We start from the raw sequence: 23,459 nt of genomic DNA on the forward strand, positions 1-23,459 counted from the left end.
TACATCCAATTGGCGTAAAGAGGTCCACTCTACCTTCGGGGAATCGCCAACAAATAACTGAAAACACCCATCATCCCCCTTCTTAACCTAACCTCGGTTTGGTGTACAAACAAAATGCATGTGAGGGGCTTCTTGGCACAATCTTGAGAACAATAATCACTAGAAAAAAAAAAAACTGCAAAAAAAGTTTATGGGGTGTTTTTTTTTTTATTATTTAAAAGCTCAAGGATAAAAGGTACTGTAATAAATTGACAACCCGAAGAAAAACGTAATTGTCTCAAAACAGTGTACAAGCTAGAAGAAAAGTGTAAATATGTCCCCGATGACGCACATTACGAAAACTCTTAGTAAAATTCGTTGCGGTAATAATGTAATATTCCCTTTATCCACAAAAGGAAAGTTTCAAAAAATTGAAAAAGCATGACATATACTTGTATATAGTAAGCAAGAATGATAGCACAAGTTTAATTGCGTAATGTACACAATCCATGAAATTAAGGAAGAAGTTTAGGCAAAGAGCTAAAATTGGAAACCCACTCAATCTGATCCTTTTTGGTTGTTTCTACTATATATGTGATCACGTACCATCAATTTGGCGGTGGATTTTTCTGATAATGGGTTTGAATTTGAAGCACACTATATTCATAACGTAGTGGGTAGTGTCCATAAAAATATGGCCTAAACTATACTTAACAAGGGTGAAATAACAACTCATAAATACGTTCAAAAAAATATATATATAACAACTCAAATGGCTCTTTTGTAGTTTGAATTTGAGCCAACAATAAACAAATAACACAAACATTAAACGAACGGATATAATTGTTAAGAAACTAATATTTCAGCAAAGAGCCATCTAAACTAAATTAGTGTAGTCGATTTTAATTGACATTGGATCATCTTGTATGGCGAGGTTCATGGAAAGAAATTTGAAACGCGTCTTCCCATAAAAAGAGTTAAGAGTGTCATCTCTAAAGGAATAAGTGGTTAATTATCAAGAACACGTTTTCTATTATCTGCGCGCAATTTAACCTTCAAAACACCAAAGTTACTCTTTTTTGGATTGTATAGAAATTATGTATGTAGAAATAATAATGACGTTGGTAAATTAATTTGTTACACATATTTTTCAGCAAGCTAGTCTACTTTTCTTAGAATTACTTGTACATACATAGCTACTATCCAATATAATTCATTTATCACTCAATCATATATACATTATTCATCTTCATATATACTTCACACTTGGTACCCTTCAATCAAATAACCCACATCATGGATCAAACTCAAGACCAAATGAAATCCTTAGGAACATTTGGCATTTTCGGCCATTCCTTCAAAACAATCTTCAGATTGAAGAAAGTGTTTGCACTAATCACTTTCACACTAATCCTTCCTCTTACCTTCATCATAATCGCTCACATGAACATCTCAAAACGATTCTTTAGTAAAATTGAACAAAATCCATACTCGTTGATCCTCGATGCGTGTATCTTTTATCAATCCTACCACGACAATATCAACCAACCCGGGTGGCCTAGTTACATACTTTTCAAATTGATCACTATTTTCTTCCTCATTGTCTTGTGTCTCTTATCAACGTCCACGGTGGTTTACACTGTGACTTGTGCTTACACTGGTCGTGATATCACGTACCAGAAAGCCATGAGAGTCGTTCCAAAAGTCTGGAAACGACTCGTGACCACTTTCTTGAGTATGTTCCTATGTATCTTCAACTACGCCTTACTCTCATCTGTCGTGTTCTTCTTATGGAGTGCCGTTTTTTGGGAAACATATTTGAACATCGGATTTTTGGCCCTTGACTTTCTTTATTGCTTAATATTCATTGACTTGGCTATTTATTGGCAGATTGCTAGCGTGATTTCCGTTCTTGAAAATGGACCTCAAGACGTGATCATGACCAAAGCAAATAATCTCATGAAAGGAAAAAAGAAAGTTGCATTAAGAATTTCGGCAATAATGTATCTCTTTTTTGCAGGTATTGTGCTTATGTACATGGTGTTTGTGTTTGATGATGGCCCTAAAATGGTTCTTGTGTGGAAAATAATGATTGGGATAATGTGTTTTGTTTTGTTAATGATCACACTTCTTTTAATGATGGTGGTTCAAACCATGCTTTATCTAGTCTGCAAAGCGCATCATGGAGAAGTTGTCGATCCAGTAAGCTTATCGACATATTTAGGTGCTTATTTGAGTGACTCTCAGCCACCGGTGTTTAGAGTTGGTGAAGTTATTCAGCTTGGAAGACCTCAAAATCGACCTACGTCTCAAGTTTAGTTAGTATTTTGTGTGAACATTATTGGGTGGCAGCAATGGAGTTGGATAGTAGCTAGATACGTATCATTTTCCCAATATATTGTTTATATAATCTATATATTAAGATGTCTAGCCCATTGGGACCTTTGCCCTATGTTAGCCCGTTTCAACTTTGGACCATACCGCACCAGCAGTTGCAAAATCTTTAGTATAAAGCAAGATATCAAAAATAATAACTTGAAGTATATAATTTGTTTCTGTTGCAATTGGATCTCCAATTCTCCATCCCGTATTGATGGTAGTTTAACTTTCGACATTTCTTTGGATGTATTTGAACATAACTCTACAACATGTAACTTGAAGTTTGATATAATTAAGTTCATCACCTACGGTTAATTAAGTTTTTCTTTGCTATGAAATCATTCAAGTTTTTAGCATTGATTATTTTCATTAGTTTTGATTGAAAAATTATTTGTAATAATAAGTTTTATGTGACTGGTTTTACAAGTTTGATGACAATGGTGACACTTTGTGAGTCGTAACAACATTAATGTAGCAATGTAGCATGATCTCACCTTTTATATATCTTGTATTCGGTGAGTATACATATGCATATGTATGAGAAATCTCTGCATATGATATCACTATATCAGAGTGTGACGCCCACAAGGTTGTTAGAAGGTAAAGGTTGGCTCCCGATCATAAAAGTTATTTATATTTAACTTTTTTTCTTTAACCATGTTTCGAATCATCTCCAACTCACCATATAGGGTGATTGTCATTCATGGCAGATTATATTGTCTTAACATAGACTTTTCTACCTCAGAGTTACTCTACAAGAAAAAATCTTGAAAACATGTCAACTCAAAGAAATTTAAAAGTCTTCATGTTTTGATGATTTACATATAAGTGTTTGGTTTTAAAAGAAGAGGGTGGCACCTTTATAAATCTATCAATCAAATTATCAGCAAACGCTTACCACCCATTACAAACAAGCTACACCTTAGACTATCCCTAATAAGTTCACAAATGAGTGAATGACATATACCACTTATAAAAAAAAAACTCTATTCTAGATATGAATTGTGTATTCGATAAGAAAAATATATATATCCTTCTTAAAAATCAGCCAATTAATAATCTTTCTAACAATATAATCATGGCATGTGAAACAAATCAAAGCATCAAATTAAGAGTGAAAAAAAAGTGACTTTTACAAATCACTTTTACTATAATCCTGCCTCTTACCATCTTCTTGTTCTTAGCTCACATGGAAATTCCCAATTATGTGTGTATTGGAAACTCAAAAACAACTCGTGCTTATATTAAAAATATATATCGACACTAGATTTTAGACCCGTGTATTATCAATATGAGAATTATAGTATATGGGGGAAAAAAAAATACTTATACGTTAAATTTAAAAATATACTTAAAAAATAATTGAGATATTCAAATGTTAATACTGAATTCTAAATCATATCAGGCTGGATGGTGTAGCAAAAATTTTTTTTATTCAAACTCTTTTAGAGGAGTATTATCTTAATTTTGATTACACAATTGACTGGGTTTCAAAGTAATTTTATTTTCGTTAGTCATGGTTGTTAAGAACAATAAAAGTAGTGGCTGGTTCGTGAGGTTTTTAAAGATTTCGTGTGTTTTTATTTTATTTTTAAGGTTCAGTTTATATAAAAAGAATATGTATCCTAAATATAGTTTGATTCTAATTATTAATAAAATAATGATTATCCTAATTATAGTCTGATTACATTTGATTACAATTAATAATATAAAATAAAATATTGATATAAATATTAATTCGTATTAATTCAAATGTTGTAACATCTCTAACGTTTAGCAATATTTTGCTATTAGATAGACATTATGCAATAAAGTACAAGTATTAATTATTTTTACATTGGGTTTGAAGTGTAAATTGGTGATGAAAAACTAAAAAGTGTAAATTAACTTAGACATGTGTTGATTTAACTAATTTTGAGAACTTGAGGGCTGTGATTGGTAAACTAAGGTTAGGTTAATTGACTTTTAGTATATATTAAGATTAAGATTTAGATAGTAATATTCTTAATAGGTTCAATTACTATTTTTCTTATTATATCTATTTGAAGCAGGACTCATTCTTGTGAACTTCTTGGGGGAATATGGACATCAAATATTCATATGGGCCTTCTTTTTGGAAAGAGATTATTATTGGACTATTATGTGGGCTTATGCATTTGATGACTTGATGTGGTTCTTGTTGTTTATCGTGACACAGACGATATAATATTATATGGTTTCGGTTTGTAAACTACTGTATCGTTGGGAAGCGGTTCACGATCAAAGTTTGTCACGTTTTTAGGTGCTTATATAGGAGATCAGGAAGTTTGTCGTCCTAAACCTGGTGAGGAGATTCAGATTCAGCCTCCATCTCTACATGTTTAAAACGATTTATTTGATTATATATCTTGTTCATATATTATCGTCATTATTATGTAAGAATTGAAAGAATTTTCACAAGTGTTGCATTAGCACAATTATAAAGGGTGCATAAATGTGTTATATTAACTCTATCTAAGTACAAATCGATTTAGTTAATTAGTTTAAAGTTATTTCTAAATAATTTGGTACCTTAGCAGTAGTGTATCAAGACGGGTTATCCAGAACCTATCGATTGTCTTGAGTTCTGAGTTGATTTATGAAGCAAGCATTATAAGTTTAAGTTTCATTAACTACGGAATTTGAATAATCATATAGTTTGTGATCTACAATTTTCTGGTTGGAATATTGGTTTCAAACAACTAATTATTAAAGATTAGGTGGTTAAGATGGAAAAGTGATATCTATTATTTTAAAAATGGTTAAAATAGATGTGAAACAAAATTGTTGAAAGGACACGTTGATGAGGCCAGAAATTTCAAGGAAATTACCTAGCACTAGCAACACCATGGTGTGAAAACATGCTAAATAAAGGGATCAAACAGAACATAGAGATCGAATCAATTCACTAATTCAGTACATAATACCCAAGGGGCCCACAACCATAGCAAGCTCACATGGTAATTTAACGACAAAATGACCCTTTTCAATCCAATCTTAACCAACATTAATTCACAAGAAATCAAGTTTTATGAAATGCGAAATGCTACATATAAGTTTGAACATACTCAATTTAATTAATTTCTAACATGCTTAATCAATTTAAACTTGATCCATAGATTTCATTTTTTCTTTTTTTTTTAATTCTCATTGTTAATTTAATTTATCGCATTATCTTAATTTTAGACATATAAAGGTTCATGAGAATTGAATCAGATACATATTTTATATGAAATATATGTAATAGATATACACAATTCGAAAGTGATTATTTAGCATTTTCCTAATAAATAACATCAATAAATAGGTTGCAAGACATATGGGATTGTTTTTGTATTGACTTTAGAATGGTGACAGGACGTTGAAATTGAGATATCTTGCTTATTTTATATGGAAGTCCATGAACCTATTTTATTTTTGTACAAATATATGACGATATATATTTTTTTACAATAAATTGAAAAGTATAAAATACACGATTGAAAATATTCATCACAAAGGTTATGCTTCCATAGATTCCCTTATACGACTATTATAGATCGATGGTATCTTTACTACAGCATTTGATACATACTTTCTCGGTCTCAAAGTTATAATCCATCTTACCATTTTAGCTTCTTTCAAAAGAATAATCTCCTACTAAAAATTTTTAGGAAAAAATATTCTACTTTCTCTTGTCATCTCGAATTAAATTTTAAGTGTTAAAAAAATCAAGTTGAGCAAAAAGTGAACTGTGATAATCTCATTTGTTTTTAAACTTAACTAAAATTTTAAGACCCATGGGATATACTACAAATAAGCATTACTAACTTATCCGACTCATTCTAAAAGTTCTATATAATATTGAATTAATCTACAATTATTTGGTGTAACTTTTTTTATTCGAACTTTGTGCACAAAACTTTGGGCATGGTGGCCATTTGTTAAACATGCCACAATCGACAGTCTTTTTTGTAGAAGTAGTGGGCTTGGGTTGGGCAAAATTCATTGCAATATAAAATAGAGATAATAACCACAAGGTCCACCTAAAAATTTAATTGTTTTCTTTTTGGCTACCAATTCATTATAAAGAAATTATAGGCCGTCTAAAATATAATTTTATTCCACTTATAATAATTCTAGCTAAAACTACTTGTTATGACAATAATACCCTTATAAATATAACAAGGCTGATTTACACGCAAATAAATTGAAGCTTTAAATATGAAAACAAATACTAAAAAGGCTAGGATTTTTTTATGTGTTGTATTATTCTCCTCCATATTCGTTATTAGAGGCGCAATGCAACGATAACGATAAAAATATTTTCTCCTTATATTGTTGTTTTATTGTTTACTTGTTTCTTGCTTCTATACTATACATGATTGTATAGTTATATATATATATGTATCTCTTTTTGTGCATGGACTAGCTTGTTGATGCAATATTAACTAAGCATGCCTACTTTTTTAATTGGTTATCAGTTACTCCCCATTTGACTTATGATTTGTTTTGCTAAATAATTGTTTATGAGTTTGGTGTTTAATTAATACGAATATTCTTAAATACTGTTGCCAGTTGGATTTGTATTTTGGATTCGGGCTAAACACGACGTATTATAAATATTAAATATGAGATATTTTAGTGTATATGTATTATGTATATAAATTATTTTATTAAATAAAGGGTATTTTTGTCATATTCAGTATTTTCTTTTGTAGTTTTAACATAAACTGATGTAAATGGAAAAAATTATAAATTTAGGTAGCCTATAAGTCTCATATAATTAATTGGTGGCCTACAAGAAAACAATGAAATAATTGGGTAGCCTTAGTGGACATTATCCCTATAAACTATGTATAAAACATGAAGGGATCAAGTGAGAACCAACATATATGGTGATAACCGTGAGAACCATTAAAAAAATCATATCTAAAGGCTTTGCCCTTCGAATTAAGGGTTACGCCCGTACCGTAACAACCGTCACCATCTCTTGGATCGTCGCTATCAAATCCATATAATTCCCATATGCGTCTGGTGACAACCCTTTCAAACGGATGAGGGCAATACCAGTTCCGTATCCATACGTTTTCTTAACACGTAACCCATATGACTTTTTACAAAAAAAATTTATTTTAAATTTTTTTTTTTTTTTTTGGAATGGGTTTTTGTTAAAAGAAAATAATTAAAAAAAAAAGTTTAAAAAAATGAAAATTAAAATATAAAAAAATAAAAACTACAAAAAAAAATAAAAAAATAAAGAAGGGAAATTAATGGTTCTCACAAGTTTCTCCATATTTATGGTTTTCACGTTAAACTTACCCTTTATAAAACTGCTTTAAAAGATCAAGAAAAATTACCATTGGTAATGTCAATCACTAAATAAGTTGACTCATTATTAAGTATAGTCAAATATGCCTAACAAAACCACTTAGCTTAATTTCATACACAAAATAAAATCCAAACCTAATCAAGTACATATTTACTCCACAAGGTACAATAATATCAAGTTATTTTAGTTTTTAGACAAATCATTAAGTAAAAGAAAGTCCACATTATGTAGACTTTTTGGATTAACAACTTAATTGTAACTCTTCTATTGCCACACTTGTTACACCTTAAGGTACAATAACATTTTGCAACCATATACAACTCAATCATATGAATCAAACCTCTTGAGCTACCTGTTGTGGTTGAGCTCTTCCTAGCTGAATCTCCTCAGGTTTAGGATACACCACCGTCTCCTCCGTATAAGCGCCTAGAAACGTCGACAAACTTAGCTTATCAATCGCTTCCCGATGATATGATTTGCACACAAGGTACAAAACCGTTTGTGTCACCATAAACAACAAAAACACCATCATAAGCACTAGGCAACACGATATTCCGATTATCACTCGCCAAATCATCGCCAATCCCACAAGGTGATCACCAAATTGCACATACAACTCGTAGACCAAGAGTATACCAACCAAAATCCCGTATAGCACAAATGCAATCCCCATTCCGGATTTCTTTTTGCCATACAACAATTCCTTACCTAAAATTCACCAAATCAACATAAATTAATCTAATCTCATAGATTTTTCCATCATATGGAAATAATTAGTACAGTTAACTGCACATATGCTCATATGCAACAAAGACTAATCGACAAACTGTTTCTTTTACCTCTTGAATTTGCTGCAAATAAACGGTAAACGGTACCGTTTATTTGCAGCAAAGATCAGTACCGTTTATTTGCAGCAAAGAATAAACGGTACTGTTAACTGTACCAGAGCATTTCCCCTATATAAATAAAAATTATATATGCAAACATATATCTAAGATTATTGATGAATACCTTTTCTCATGGCTTTAATTCCTTGATTATTTTCCAAAACAGAAACAACACTAGCTAATTGCCAAACAACACTCAAATACAAAAACCCATAAACATACACAACGAACAGAATAAGGAAGATAACCGCACCCAAAGTCGAATAACCAAATACAGCTCTAGTTAAAAACACAATTACACCATAAATAACGTTATATAAAAACATAGCAAGGTATATAACCACAAACGTAACAACCAACCGTTTCCATATCCTAGGAACAACTTTAAAAACATGTCGAAATACGACATCACGGTCAGCATAAACCGACGCGATTGTAAATACAACCGCGGCGGTTGCAAGGAGAGAGAAAACGGTTAAAAATGTAAAATAAATTACTTTAAATAGCCAAAAATATAGCCAGTCGGAAACAGTTACGTTACGACGATTATAATCATAATTATCGAGATAACTATTTTCGATCCTTGAAAAAAAACGGTTTGATATTGTGGTGTGAGCTAAGAAAATGATTGACAGAGGAAGGATAAAAGTGAGGGTAATTTGTGTAAATAATTTAGTATATTTAAAGATTGTTTTAAAAGATTGTTTAAAGATGCCGAAAAATCCAATGTTTTTCATATCTTCTTCATTTCGATCCATTTTTTTTTAATTTTGTTTTTTAGAAATTAAGATGAAGTTGAGTGTGTGTATGTGTGAATGGTGGATTGTGGAGGTGTGTGAAGAAAGGTGTAGTGGGGGGACGTGTGAGTAGCTTTCTTCTAATGTGTTTGGACAGATTAGACCTTGACATTTCATGGTAATTACAGGAGAGAGACGTTTTTTTGGTGTTTATCTTTATTTGGATCTACAATAGTTTGTTTTTACTCTTTATTTTGAAATTTTGAAATGGGTAATGAATATTTTTGGAAAATTCATCTTAAACTTTGGTTGATAGCTATGAAAATAATTATTATGATATTCATTTACTTGAAATTAAAATTAACTTAATATTTTTATTCTTTATTTTATTTTATTTTTATTTTTTGAAATTAAAATTAACCTAATCTTGGTTTCGCAATACCACTTAAAAAAACAAAACCGAGAAAATACTACTAGTGTTAGAACTTAGAATTAATTGAAAATATAGCCGTATTGATATAACAAAAATTCTTAAATAATTATCAAACTTGAACATACATATTTCATAAGTCGGCAAGTTTAAATGTTGGGTATGCCAACTCTCGTCTCTGTTTTGACTAATATATATTTGATTGTAAAGAAAAAAACTTATTACTTGGGATTGGATCGTTCAGATAGAGGAGTCAAATTTTTAAACGCGGATCAGAATTCAGAATTGGAGGTATCCGGATTGGTTTTTATGTAGACTAACTAGAGAGGGAACCGCGCGTTGCAACGGCTTTTACCAATAACGGAACTTGAAATTATTTTTTGGAGGGGTCAAAATCATCTGATTTTTATATGTTATGCATAAATATTAAACATGAGTAGGATTATTTTATTGGTTTAATTTGCTCATTGTTACTTTTAACTCTACTTAATTATATATACATAAACGGAATATACGATAAGCGTATAATCTATCATATATATATATATATAGTTGCTTAGTTTAAAGAAACTTATTAATGAGTAAGTAAGTAGGAAAAAGAAATGTAAGAAAAGCTTTCAATTAAGTAAGAAAAGAGGCTACAAGAATTGAACCTCTGTCAACCAAGAAAAAGAAGCACATTATCTAAAGTCCTTGACCACTTGAACTAGCTAACACTTTGTTATCTATTATTCTTAATATACTATATAGACATTTACAGCTTGACATTTTGGAGGGGCAAGAACCCCCTCTTGCCTCTATTAAGTTCCGTCCATGGCTTTTGCAAATAACAGCACACTGCCGTGATATATCGAAAATAGATGTTTCAAACTACACTACAAAAGCTAAACACACTACAGATACCAAACCTTTAAAAGTTTTATTTTTTAGAAATGACCTTTCATATATTACCAAAAATAGTAATATTTGACGTGTGTAACAGTTGACGTGACAGTTTTCAATGATTTGGCATTTTTTATTGACTTGGTATTTAGTGACATGGCGGAATCAACAATAGCTTAGCAATTCCAATTCCAATTCACACATAGATCTAGAAACATACGTCTAAATTCCAATTCCAATTCCAATGATGTATATTTGTAGATCTGGAAAGACACGTGGATCCCCTAACTATAAACATAATTTTCTAACACACATATATAGATTCCCATCTATGAACATAATACCCTAACATTAAATCTAGGAGATGTATCATCATCTCTGCCGCCTGTTACCATTATTGTTGACTGCCACCACCGCCGGTAACCGCTATTCCTCAATCTTGTATATAAATTTTCGGGTAATCTCCTTTTTCTGGTAATCCATATATATCCCGAAAATTACTTGTATAACAAAAATAATGTCATGAAGAACAGTGAATACAACATTACCGAGTTCGAGACCTTTTGTCTTTTCAATCCGAGTTCGAGACCTCCTTTGGATTCAAACTCGTGTTGGCGTTTCAAGATCTACGTGTGGAGGTTGTGTTTTTAAATAACAAACACTCTTAAAACATCGGAATAGATCTGATGTATATGAATTTTTTGTATAGATATAGAAACCCGATATATGTATATTATTGTGTGTGTATATATAAATCCGATGATGAAATTGGAATATGTCAGTAATGTTGTAAATGAATATTTGATTTGTTGCTAGATGAGAAAAAATTAAATTTGTTGGAAAGTGAGTGAGAACCGACGCAGGTTGAAGAGGGGTGGAAGTGTGTGTAAATTGAAAGAGAGTATACTGGAGTGAAAAAAGTTGGGGGATAACTTTGGTAGATTCAAGGGTAGTTTAAACTAGACTATTCAAAGACAGAAACCTTAAAATAAAAAAGAGTGGATTTTTTTTATTAGGTAGTAAAGATTATAATTTTTAAAGTTGTATTTAATAATTTCAAACGAATAATTGTGCATAATTACTAACATAAAACTTCAAAGTTCAAAGTTAACTGTTTAGAAATATAAACTTAAACCAATATACGTTTCTGACTCATTGATAAAGTCTTTGATCTTAGGGAAATTTATCAGGGTTCGAATCTCATTTTCTACATTTGTAAGAGTGGATTATTATGGGGGGTTTTAAGAGTCCTGAGTTACATCTCAGACATGCGTGGTTCGAGCACCGCATACTGCCCAATTGGATGTCACTGTGGTGTTTCGAATGATAACTGCTAACTACTAACATGTTGTTAAAAAAAAAAATCGCAATTAAATTTTTTGAAAAACAACAAATTGGACAAGGTTGACCCGAATCGAGGACCGAGCCGCTTGAGTTTGACCAAATTGATCCGAGTCTTAAGTATTGAACTATTTTTAGTTCAATCCAGCAGGACGGAACTCATGGGAAAACTAAACTCCATTTGAATCCGTGTTTTCTGTTGAGTTTTACAACTCTGTAGCAGTTACATTTTCTTCCTACTAAATCACTGAAACTGATTTCCTTATTTGGCTTGTGATGGATCACGTACGTGAATTGCCTAGCGACATTCACCAAACAAATTTATTTTCAATGGTTTGTTTACTTTTCATTTACTAATATATATATTGGGAAAAAACAAGCAAATATGTAATCTATCTTGCAGAAATTTAAATTATTAAATCTTTGGACAAAAATCGATTATGAAATTAAAATAACTAAAAATCCAATCAATATGACAAGACTAGCCAGAAAACTTATATATACTCTCATCGTCCCAATTTAGATATCTAAATTTGACTACCCAAGTCCTTTTTTCACAACTTTGACCATTGTTTGTGTTTTATAATACTTGGTCAAAGTTATATCATTATGAAATACATTGAAAACTTAATCAATGCATTTATATTACATCAAGTATTACATAACACAACTAAAATTCTAAACGGTCAAAGTTAACCATGAAAAATCAAAAATTTCAAACTATGACATTAAAATTGAGACGGAGGGTAAATTCGAATCATGAAATTAAAATAACCATTTATGAAAGAAAATACTCAAATACTTGTCCTATGAACTCTCCATCTGCTATGACCACCTCCTATATAATTCCAAAAAATAACACTATATCGAACTTTAATTTGAGTATTAAGTGCGTCCTAGTTCAATATCCCTGTTTTCGTAGGAAACGGGCTCGGTTTGATCGAGATAACCTTCAAGTTGAGTTGACAAACCCACTTTATCAATCGATTCACCATGATGAGATTTGCACACAAGATAAAGCATAGTCTGAGCCACATACGCGACTAGGAACAAGATCGTGAGTAGGAAGAGACACACGATTGCAATGATCAAGCTGTAATTTGTATAGTTCCAAAGACATATGTAGAACACGATCAATATGACCACGAAAATGAAGTATAACGCAAAGAATACGAACCATGATAACCACCTTTTCCCTCTAATGAGGGCATTTCCTTTCTTCATTGCTCCCCATCCATATGAGCTTTCTAAAACCGAAACAACGCTAGCCAATTGCCAAACCGCTGTTATATAGACAAATCCAATGCCATAGAGAAGAAACATGACCCAAAATACAATTATGTCAAACGTCGTCTCTGACATAATACTTGCCCAGAAGAAAAGCGCTATCCCACACACTGCATTGTAGATAAAGAAACATACGTAACTCCACACAAAAGTAAAAGCAAGTCTCTTCCAAACTTTAGGCACGATTTTCACGACTTTCTTGAATGTCACATCGCTGCCTGTGTACACATTGGCTATAGTGTATACGATGGCAGCGGTGGAAAGAAGATAAAATAGAAAAAAGAAGGTCATATATAAAATTTTAAAAACCCAATATCCGACCCATCGAGACCATTCATCCTTATGATGATAGTAGGGATCTTCAATAAATTCTTCCTCCGCCATACCCCATTTGAGTATGTCACCAAAGATGATGTGAGCAAAGAAGACGAAGGAAAGTGGTAGGATGAAAGTTACGGTGATTTGAGCGAAGATTTTCTTCCATGAGAAGATGGCCTTGAAAGTTTCTTTAAAAACGCCGAAGAAACCTATATTTTGCATCTCTGATTGATCTTTATCCATGGCTTAATTACGAAAAAGGGTTGTGATAAGACGAATAGGACCAAAGAAATGGATCGAGATGATCAATATATAGATCAAAAACTTGGCTAAAATTATATAACAAAAGTCTTACTTTGATAATAGATCGACACTAGATATAGAAACGTTAAATTATACGATCTTAGAAATTACTGTAGTTTTTACGAGTAATGAAGCTAGAGGCTGTGTTGATATACTGCTCCTTTATTTGCTCAAAGTTGCTTGAAATTCATTGTACGTGGAAGCTTTCATAGAAAACAAATGAACAGGTCAAAGTCTCGATCCACTGAGTTTACGCTCAATCAACACTGCAAAACATGAGAAATGAACGCTTGATCAGTACTTGTAAGCCTCACAACTCACACCCAATTTAATTACTTATAGTATCTACTATATTTGGAACTGTATATTGAATTTTATTACTATAGTAATAGTACAACTTTATATATGTCAAAAATTAATTATATAAGTGAACTTCAATTCATTAATGTTTTGAAGTATATATATATTGCATTTTTAAGTTATAGTTTCTATATATAGTTAATGTAAGTTTTAAATTGTTGTCATTAAGAAGTTTTTATGGTTTTCGATCAAGTTAATATATTTTTCATGTAATATGTAGTATGTACCTTAATGTTGTAAGAGCATTACTTCCAATGTGGCACTGCTCGTCAGTTTTGTCACTTCAATGTCATGTCAGTGTTTTTGAGTTGGTAAAGCGACAAGATGTTGCTTAAAATGTTGGTTTTTAGATGAGAAGATATGAACAAACTGACGAGCCGTTAATTGAGCGCTCTAATAACAGATTTTATGCAATGTTATAGATCATTTAAAGTACCATAAGTACTGATTAATATCGAATGAATCTCAAAAAGAGGATCGAGACTCATACACATTATTAACGTTTGTATTAGACCTTAATTTGGTAAACGTCTATTTTAATCGTCTATACAATTCAACCACATACAATAGCAGTTTCAATCATAATCATACATTAAACACGTACTATTTAGCCAAGCATTAATTCGATCAAACTCCAACTACATGAGGATGAGATTGAGTGTACCCTATCTCAACATCCTTGCTTACCTTGAACACCGGCTCCTGGCCCAAATAACCTCCCAGTTGAGTCGACAATCCCACTTTATCGATAGGTTCGCCATGATGAGACTTGCAAACAAGATAAAGCATTGTTTGAGCTACGAAGCCGAGTAGAAGCAAGTTCATGAGTAAAAAGAGACACACTAGTCCGACGATTATAGTCAAAAATGTAAACTTGGACGTGAACGCATAGAACAAGATCAATATGCCCGCAAAAGCGCAATATAAAACAAAGAATACGAACCATGATAACCATCTTTTTCCTTTAATGAGATCATGTCCTTTTCTCATTGCTTTCAATCCGTATGAGCTTTCCAGAACCGTAACTACACTAGCCAACTGCCAAAGTGCTGTTATGTAAATAAACCCGATACAAAATAGAATAAACAAGATCCAAAGCACAATATCACCAAAAGTGGGGTTGGGTGTAGTAACTGCCCACACAATAGCTATTGCAGCTACTACGCCCGATACCACGTTGTAGATAAAGAAACCAAAGTAAATCAACAAGAAAGTTATAGCAAGTCTTTTCCAAACTGTTGGCACGGCTTTTAAGACTTTCTTGAATGTCACATCGCCACCTGTGTACACACTGGCTATGGTGTACACGATGGCGGCAGTGGACAGGAGAGAAAAGAGAAAAAGGAAGGTCAAATATACAAATGTAATGGTCCAATATCTAATCCATTCAGACGATTCCCTACGATGATAGTAGCGGTTTTTGTTATCTTCAAAGTGCTCGATACGCGAGTTGAGTATGTCGTCTACGATGATGTGAGCCAAGCAGATAAAAGAGAGTGGTAGGATGAAAGTTAGGGTGATTTGAGTAAAGATTTTCTTCCATGAGAAGATAGTTTTTACAGATTCTTTATAGAGGCCGAAGAAGCCTACACTTTGCATCTCTGATTGACTTTTATCCATGGCTTAAGAAATTAAAGAAAATTGGTTATCAAGATAATTGGGAATTGGAGAGGGAGTGGAGATGAATGAAAGTATTTGTGGTTTTAAAATTTATATAACAAGATTATTCTCGGCCGGAAAGGAATCTTGATTTGTTATTTGGCTGTAGATCGAGCGTACATTATAAGAGAATAAGTAATAACGGTCCTAGTTTATCACGAGAAAGACAAAGCTAGCTACAGCCTATATGTAGCTTAATCATATATAGTTTTGTTTTCTTTTCATCGTGTAATTTATACTGTACTCCTGGGACTTATTAACGACAATTAATCTAGTATTCGGTTGATAATATATTCTTCCGCCAATAAAAAAGAAAGAAAATAGGAAAACACATCGCGGGTCAAACCTATTGTTGGAGTGCCGGCGCGATGAAATTGTTATCACCAATATTTGGCCACACGAGACTGAACGCTAGCTGGATTGGTGATCCATCACCGATCCTCTCGTATATATATGTTCGATCAAAGATTCATATTAAGCAATGCTTCATATATTATTGCGTCTTTTTATTTATTTACGCATATATATTTTGAAGCTAGCTAGCTAATGCTTCTTAGATCATTTCATCTTTCTATTTTTTTACATTAGGGATGTGCACGGTTTGGTCCAAACCGACTATACCATTTAAATCGAGATAATTGGACGGATTGGTTGGTTTTAAATCAAAATTATCACTAAAAATCATATTTCATTTGTTTACACTTTTAGGTGAGTGTGAACAAATTAAAAATTTTGTCACGCTTTTTAGTGTGTAGAAATATATTGAATTAAAAGTATGTGAAAATTTATCCACACTAAAAAATGTGTAGAAATAAAAGTTCACACTTTTTGGTGTGAACTTTCATAATTATTTTGTCACACCCCATAATTATTTTGTCAAAGTTGTCGATATGATATCGAATGTTAAATTGTTATATATGTTTGTTTTGTGTAATAAGACTTATGAATATTTTTATATCATGATATCGAATCTTAAATGTTATCTATTATTTTATACTTTTATACATTTAATTTCAAAAAAAAAGAAAACCTTTAACCATTCAAACCAAACCGGATTAATTGGTTTTAGTTGGTTTGGTTCAACATAACAATTTGGACGGATTGGTTTGAAAAATTGTAAAACCGTATATATTGCTTTGGTTGATTTTTTGACTAAAATCGTCCAAACCATGCACATTTCAAATTTTTTATTTTTTGGAAAAATTGTGACCTTTTAAAATAAAAAAAAAAAATCGTGACTTTTTGGGAAGTGATTTTGCAAACCCTGATGGTCAACACTTATATTTAATGTATATAATTATCGTTTAATTAGAAGGAGCGTAGCTAATTAAACATTGATTACTAGTAAGAGATAAATTCTAAGGGGGGCGGAGTGGAGAAGGAAGAATTTATCAACCCTTCCAAATTTCACCAATAAAATCCTTACAACTCAATTTAACTTTTTAACCCTCCCAACCATTTTTACTGGCGCCCGATAAATTTTCAACCCTCCCAAATTATTATTTTTTTCTTATTTCTTTTTCTTATTACACAAAACAATTTTAAAACTAAAACATACTACCACATTAAAATTAAAAATATATCAAAGGCCATTTAGAAATTAGAACATATATAAAAAAAAAAAAAACTTACTAATAATTAATATCTAAGTTACAAAAATAACTAAACTAAACTGTAAATATATAATACTATAGGGGTAAAAAGAAACTTTATGCTAGATGCCTAAATATAGGGGGTAATTATACTGCCGTTCGTCTTCTTCATTAAAAAAAAAAAACTCCAACCTGCAAGTAAGTTTTTATCTTTTCTTTCTAATTATACTCTTCTTCATCTGCTAGCAACTCACACCCACACAAACATATATATACAAAATACATAAACCCATTAAAAAAAGTTCCACATAAACTGTCGATTCTTCTTTCTCTCTCCATTTATGAGTAGCGGCAATATAACCCGGTGGCCAAGCCGTTGAGCCATAAATTTGAGACTAACACCGCCGGCATCGACCCCCCACTCCGCCCCCCCTAAGATCATCAATTGTCATCTTAAAAAGTAGCTAGTTTATTGACAATTACCATGTTAACCGGCCGGTTTGTGATTTTGTTTGATTCTTCCTATATGAGTGCCGATCGAATACATATTCTTCAATCATTTGTTTTTGAACTGAGATCATTTTTTTTTCGGCCAATCAGGTTTGGTAAGGTACACAATAACGTACGTTATTACTCTCGTAGTACAACTTTACATATATTTGGAAAATCAATTGAACTTTAAAACTACTGCTTTTGACTATATTGCATTTATTTTAACCTATAGTACATTTATTTAGCTAACATTTGTTAAATTCAAGTCACTAAGTACGTACAGTACGTAGTATTTATTGTTTTCAAGTAATTGTATTTTTCATGTACAACAATTTCTATTTAAGTTTTCAATTTTGTAATAAAAGATTTTATGCAGCGTCATACACATACAAACTAAGAAAAAAACACTTTAACAAGGTCATATGTCCTCGCAGCAGATCAAACTTGAGCTTGAGGATGAGATTGAGTGTGCCCTAGCTCAACATCCTGGCTAACCTTGAACACTGGCTCCGCCACTCCCAAGTAACCTCCTAGTTGAGTAGACAATCCTACTTTATCGATAGGTTCATGATGATGAGACTTGCAAACAAGATAGAGCATTGTTTGAGCTACGAAGCCGAGCAGAAACAAGTTCATAAGTAAAAAGAGACACACTAGTCCGATGATTATGGTCAAAAATGTATACTTCCATGTGAATACGTAGAACAAGATCAATATGCCCCCAAGAACGCAATATAAAACAAAGAATACGAACCATGATAACCACCTTTTCCCTTTAATGAGATAGTGTCCTTTCATCATTGCTTTCAATCCGTATGAGCTTTCCAAAACCGTAAGTACACTAGCCAATTGCCAAAGCGCTGTTATGTAAATAAACCCGATGCCATAGAGAATAAACAAGATCCAAAACACAATTGCACCAAAAGTGGTGTCAGATGTAGTGGTTAACCAGATGAAAGCTACTACCCCTGACACCACGTTGTAGATAAAGAAACCAAAGTAAGTCCACAGGAAAGTTACAGCAAGTCTCTTCCAGACTCTTGGCACGACTTTTAAAACTTTCTTGAATGTCACATCGCCGCCAGTGTACACACTAGCTATGGTGTACACGATGGCGGCGGTGGAAAGGAGAGAAAAGAGAAAAAGAAAGGTCAAATATACAAATTTAAAGATCCAATATCCAATCCATTCAGACGATTCCCTACGATGAGAATAGTGGTTTTCGGTGTCTTCATAGTGCTCGATACGCCAATTGAGTATGTCAGCTATGATGATGTGAGCCAAGAAGATAAAAGAGAGTGGTAGGATGAAAGTTAGGGTGATTTGAGTGAAGATTTTCTTCCATGAGAAGATAGTTTTTACAGATTCTTTATAGAGGCCAAAGAAGCCTACACTTTGCATCTCCGATTGATATATATCCATGCCTTACGAAAGAGAAATGGTTATGAAGATAATAGATATCGAAGAAGTGGAGATGAATGAAAGTATTTGTGTGGCTAAATTTATATAACAAGATTATTCTTGGAAAAGACTCTTGCTTTGTATTTAACTATAGAGTTAGAGTGTACGTGAACGGTCCTAGTTTATTACTACAAAGAAAGCTACATGTTGTCTAAGGCACTCTTTCAATTTATATTCATATTCATATTCATATTAGTTATATATATGTTTGATGGAATTCATTTGGAAGCATATGCAGCTAAAATCCTAAAACTAACGGTTCACCATGGAAAATGAACGTTGGATGGGTGATCCGCACATATGTCCAAACTAAGGTTCATTTTAAGAAATGTATCACATATCATTCTATCTTTTCATTTATTTACGTAAATTTTCACGCTAATTAATGATTCATATATATATATATATATATATATATAATTCCATCTTTCCTTTTATTTATTATAAAATTTCTTAGATTGTAATGAGAAGTCGTGACTCGTGAGTTTTTTTAAAGTTATTGCAAATAGCAAACCCGGTCGTCAATGAATCATTTAAGAAAACTCGTTACTCTGGACATCAGAAACTGGATTCAAGCTTCATATAGATTCATGTTCTGAAACCTAGATTGAAACTTTCAGTTTCACTTATCTTTGTGTTGGCACATGTTTGCGTACGGATTTCACAAACCTGGACCTTGTTTTAACTATAAACAAACAAAAAAAAAAATACATAAAGACCCTGTGCGTCATGACCCGGAGTTATATAAACCTTGAGTCCCGATTTGAGAAAACCTAGAATTACTAGCTCGGGGTTTCTCCGATATGCTCACGTACATGTTCAAAACTTCAAAACTGAGTAGTATTATTTAATCTATCTAATTATAATTTAATAATTAGGATGAAGGAAGACAAACATATATTGATTTGATTACTAGAAGAATATACATTCTGAAGTACGGCAAGATCATACATTGTAATATACAATAGTTTATTGACAATTACCATGTAAACCTATATCTATCTGAATGTGATTTTTGTTTTACTCGTATAATCATACTATTATTATAATCATACTATGCCGAATACATAATCTTCAATAATTTGTTTTTCAAAGGAGATCATTCTTTTTTCAACTATTCAATCAGTTTAGTAAGGTACAAAACAAATTAAATAACAGTTTAAATAAGTTTCTTGGAATCTTGCAGACCTACACAGCGGTTGGAAAACCCGCAACATAAAAGCTTTTACACCTCTGCAGATTTTCTTGTCAAGAACTCCTATTGAAGATGGCTTCAGTCCTCCTACTGAAGATCGCTTCGGTCATAGATCTATGGTTCAAGTTTCGGAACAATCCAATAGTTGACGGACCCAAGGCATGAATTCTTCTACAGCTCTGCAGAAACCTATGAACCACAAAACAGAAGAGAGGAGATAGTCTCATACCTTCTCCCTAGTACCCTCCCCCTTCCATATGTAGAGGAGGAAGTGAAATCCTATAAATAAAAATTAAAAAAATACATAGACTCCAGGTGTAAGACAGTTTGCATAGAGTAAATCTAGTCCATACTTGTTGAGATAGATCTGATTGCAATCGAGGTCTTCCAAGCTGAATCTCATCACTGGGCTTAGGAGACATCACTGAAGTTTCACCGCTGTAAGCACCCAAACATGTTGATAAACTTAGCTTATTGATCGCTTCCCGATGATACAACTTGCACACAAGACACAAAAACGCTTGCGTAACAACCGTAACCAGACACCACATCAATTGAAGAAACCCACATAATATCCCAATAAGCACTCTCCAAACAAACCCCTATTCGAAAACTTCATGTCCATATTCCACAAACGCGAATGCAACACAAATATATAAAACTCGAATGCAATTGCCATTCCTACCTTTTTCTTCCCGTTAACCTTACATTTCTTCATGGCTTTAAATCCATACAAGTTTTCTACGACACTAACAACACTAGCTAGTTGCCAAACAACGGTTAAATACAAAAAACCCTCATAGGAATATAATGATAATGATAATCATGATGCAATGTACTATCGCACAATCTGTCTAACACTACGAAGCCTTATGATTCAATGGTGTTTTGTTTTTGCTCATCCTCGAGACGATGATCAGTTTGGAATAGAAAACAAGTTAATCACAGAGACGCATAGAAATCGGTACAATACAAAGAAACTTACATATATGTCTAAGGAACAATAACCCAAAAGACAAGAGAAGTTTTATTTTGACTTCTTGCCTTGTTTTTTCTTTATAACCTCGTCAATATACATGATACCTTTGCCTTTGTAAACCTCGGGGGGTTTACAACTACGAACAGCAGCAGCAAACTGGTGGACCCTTTGCTTGTCTATACCCGTGCAACAAACGATATTGGGTTTGAAACAAAACACTCTAACAGCAGGAGGCACTGTTAATTCTACCTCGTGACTGTACCCGAGCTTTAAAAATAATAAACGGCCTTCTGATTCTGCTCTCGCTTTGAAACCGACTCCCACTATCTTGAGAAACCGAAAAAATTGTGCTTCCATAATTACCTAGCTAGATATATAGGGAACATATCAGTTTAAAAATCGAAAGAAAAAATAGAATCCAACTAGTAAACGAATGAGAAGAAAAGTTCATGTTAGTACTAGCAATCTATATAACGGAAGAAAATCACAAATACGAATTGAAAAATTAATCAACTGATAATAATCAGCAAATATAACTAAAGAAATTAAAACTTGATATACATATATACAGCAACTATATATATATAGGGAAAAGTGAGGGTGGGGTTATGAATAGGTAGCAAAATAACGGAAGTAAATCACATATAATTATCAAAAGAGTAACAATCAATAGCTATACTGAAAAAACAAATTCATTTCACCGGAAATTTATATCACATTTCGATGAAACAATAGCAGATCGGATTAAAAAAAAAAAAAAGTGGAAGGGGAGGATCTTACCGGAAATGAGAAGAAGAAATAGATGCGGCGGCGACGGAGAAATGAAAGAAGAAAAGATCTCTTTTTTATGAGTATATATATGTGTGTTTCTTTTTTTTGGCCCATTTACTCGTTTGGTATGGTCCAAATATCATTTGGGCTACATTAATGCAGATTTGAAGCAACTATCCCAGATTAAAATATCCTAATCTCTACTCCTCTACTGTATTCTAAACTATATATTACTCGTATAAAGCATTTGTTCTTTTCTAAATTAACTTTTCCACTATAATATCCTTATTAAAAGAAATCTCAACTACTCAATTTTTTCTCTCTACTCGAATCTCAACCACTCTTTTTTTTTCTTTCCTTAATAAATCATTTTATTTCTTTAATTTATTCAAAATCTTTTATCTAAAAAAACGTACATCGATAAATTATAAAAATTATATGGGTGTTATTAAAATTTCATGCTCTTCCATTAGAGATGTCATTCGATATACTTTCGACGAATTTTTAAATACGAGGACGGAGCCTGTATGGATAAGGCATTTGGCTATCATACCCTATGGTCTATCACCTCCTATGACCTATTACACTCTATAACCTAGCATCCCACATCTCACCGCCACAATGCGCAAATACTTTCTTTCGTTTGTAATAAAAGACCATAGATAAGTTACATTAATTAAGTATATGTTGATTATGGGGGAAAATTGAAAAGTTAAAAAGTGGTTAGACGTATGCCCGCAAGATACAACGATGATAGTGGTAACAACGACGGTGTGGTGGCAACGATGTGTAGTGGTGTCAACAGTGGTGGTGTGGTTGTTAATGTAAAAGTAATTGATGTAAAAGAATGTAATTTAGTTATTTTAAAGGTTAATAGATATATTGTAACATACAATATTTCATTAAGCGTAGTTTAGATAAATCATAGATGTGATATTAGAATAGCTTAGAGGCATATTAGTGTATTCAACCATATTTTGTTGAAAAAGAACTATTTTGGATGTCCATTTGACTCCGTATATTATATCATAATTTCACAACGATCATACCAGTTTTGATTCATATTGCCGTTAACAAA

At 32.4% G+C, this 23,459-nt stretch overlaps 5 protein-coding genes across 7 annotated transcripts; 1 reads left to right on the top strand and 4 right to left on the bottom strand.

The window, feature by feature from the left end:
* The first annotated feature begins 1,665 nt into the window (after nucleotides 1–1,665).
* On the top strand, nucleotides 1,666–2,298 carry LOC122610564. Its single transcript, XM_043783543.1, has one exon. It carries the CDS (start codon nucleotides 1,666–1,668, stop codon nucleotides 2,296–2,298), a length of 633 nt encoding a protein of 210 aa, XP_043639478.1.
* Nucleotides 2,299–7,809: 5,511 nt separating this feature from the next.
* Nucleotides 7,810–9,399, bottom strand: LOC122578614. Its single transcript, XM_043750609.1, has 2 exons — nucleotides 8,699–9,399; nucleotides 7,810–8,395 (listed from the first exon to the last, which is right to left on the bottom strand). The coding sequence occupies exons 1-2, from the start codon at nucleotides 9,330–9,332 to the stop codon at nucleotides 8,022–8,024; spliced, it is 1,008 nt and encodes a 335-aa protein (XP_043606544.1). The 5' UTR covers nucleotides 9,333–9,399; the 3' UTR covers nucleotides 7,810–8,021.
* A 3,450-nt stretch (nucleotides 9,400–12,849) lies between these two features.
* LOC122610565 lies at nucleotides 12,850–13,812 on the bottom strand. Its single transcript, XM_043783544.1, has one exon. It carries the CDS (start codon nucleotides 13,810–13,812, stop codon nucleotides 12,850–12,852), a length of 963 nt encoding a protein of 320 aa, XP_043639479.1.
* A 1,047-nt stretch (nucleotides 13,813–14,859) lies between these two features.
* LOC122610567 lies at nucleotides 14,860–15,852 on the bottom strand. The gene has a single exon (XM_043783545.1). It carries the CDS (start codon nucleotides 15,850–15,852, stop codon nucleotides 14,860–14,862), a length of 993 nt encoding a protein of 330 aa, XP_043639480.1.
* Nucleotides 15,853–20,448: 4,596 nt separating this feature from the next.
* LOC122578627 (60S ribosomal protein L6, mitochondrial-like) lies at nucleotides 20,449–22,494 on the bottom strand. 3 transcript variants are annotated; one of them, XR_006320533.1, is made up of 3 exons: nucleotides 22,391–22,494; nucleotides 20,985–21,973; nucleotides 20,449–20,820 (listed from the first exon to the last, which is right to left on the bottom strand). XR_006320533.1 is itself a non-coding variant. In XM_043750624.1 (2 exons), exon 2 carries the CDS (start codon nucleotides 21,965–21,967, stop codon nucleotides 21,659–21,661), a length of 309 nt encoding a protein of 102 aa, XP_043606559.1. In that variant the 5' UTR covers nucleotides 21,968–21,973; nucleotides 22,391–22,494; the 3' UTR covers nucleotides 20,449–21,658. The 3 variants fall into 3 exon arrangements, 2 of the variants coding, with proteins under 2 accessions (XP_043606559.1, XP_043606560.1); XM_043750624.1 differs by having other exon boundaries at nucleotides 20,449–21,973; XM_043750625.1 differs by having other exon boundaries at nucleotides 20,449–21,977; nucleotides 22,391–22,493.
* Nucleotides 22,495–23,459: the final 965 nt, after the last annotated feature.

Source organism: Erigeron canadensis, chromosome 8 (genome assembly GCF_010389155.1).
Source record: "Erigeron canadensis isolate Cc75 chromosome 8, C_canadensis_v1, whole genome shotgun sequence".
In the NCBI taxonomy this organism is placed as follows: Eukaryota; Viridiplantae; Streptophyta; class Magnoliopsida; order Asterales; family Asteraceae; genus Erigeron; species Erigeron canadensis.

Excerpts from the sequence above, each read along its gene's own strand:
- LOC122578614 (XM_043750609.1), bottom strand. The coding sequence starts at position 9,332 with ATGGATCGAAATGAAGAAGATATGAAAAACATTGGATTTTTCGGCATC. Across the intron at positions 8,396-8,698 it reads AATTAAAGCCATGAGAAAAG|GTAAGGAATTGTTGTATGGC; the intron begins GTATTCATCAAT and ends GGTGAATTTTAG.
- LOC122610564 (XM_043783543.1), top strand. The coding sequence starts at position 1,666 with ATGAGAGTCGTTCCAAAAGTCTGGAAACGACTCGTGACCACTTTCTTG.
- LOC122610567 (XM_043783545.1), bottom strand. The coding sequence starts at position 15,852 with ATGGATAAAAGTCAATCAGAGATGCAAAGTGTAGGCTTCTTCGGCCTC.
- LOC122610565 (XM_043783544.1), bottom strand. The coding sequence starts at position 13,812 with ATGGATAAAGATCAATCAGAGATGCAAAATATAGGTTTCTTCGGCGTT.
- LOC122578627 (XM_043750624.1), bottom strand. The coding sequence starts at position 21,967 with ATGGAAGCACAATTTTTTCGGTTTCTCAAGATAGTGGGAGTCGGTTTC.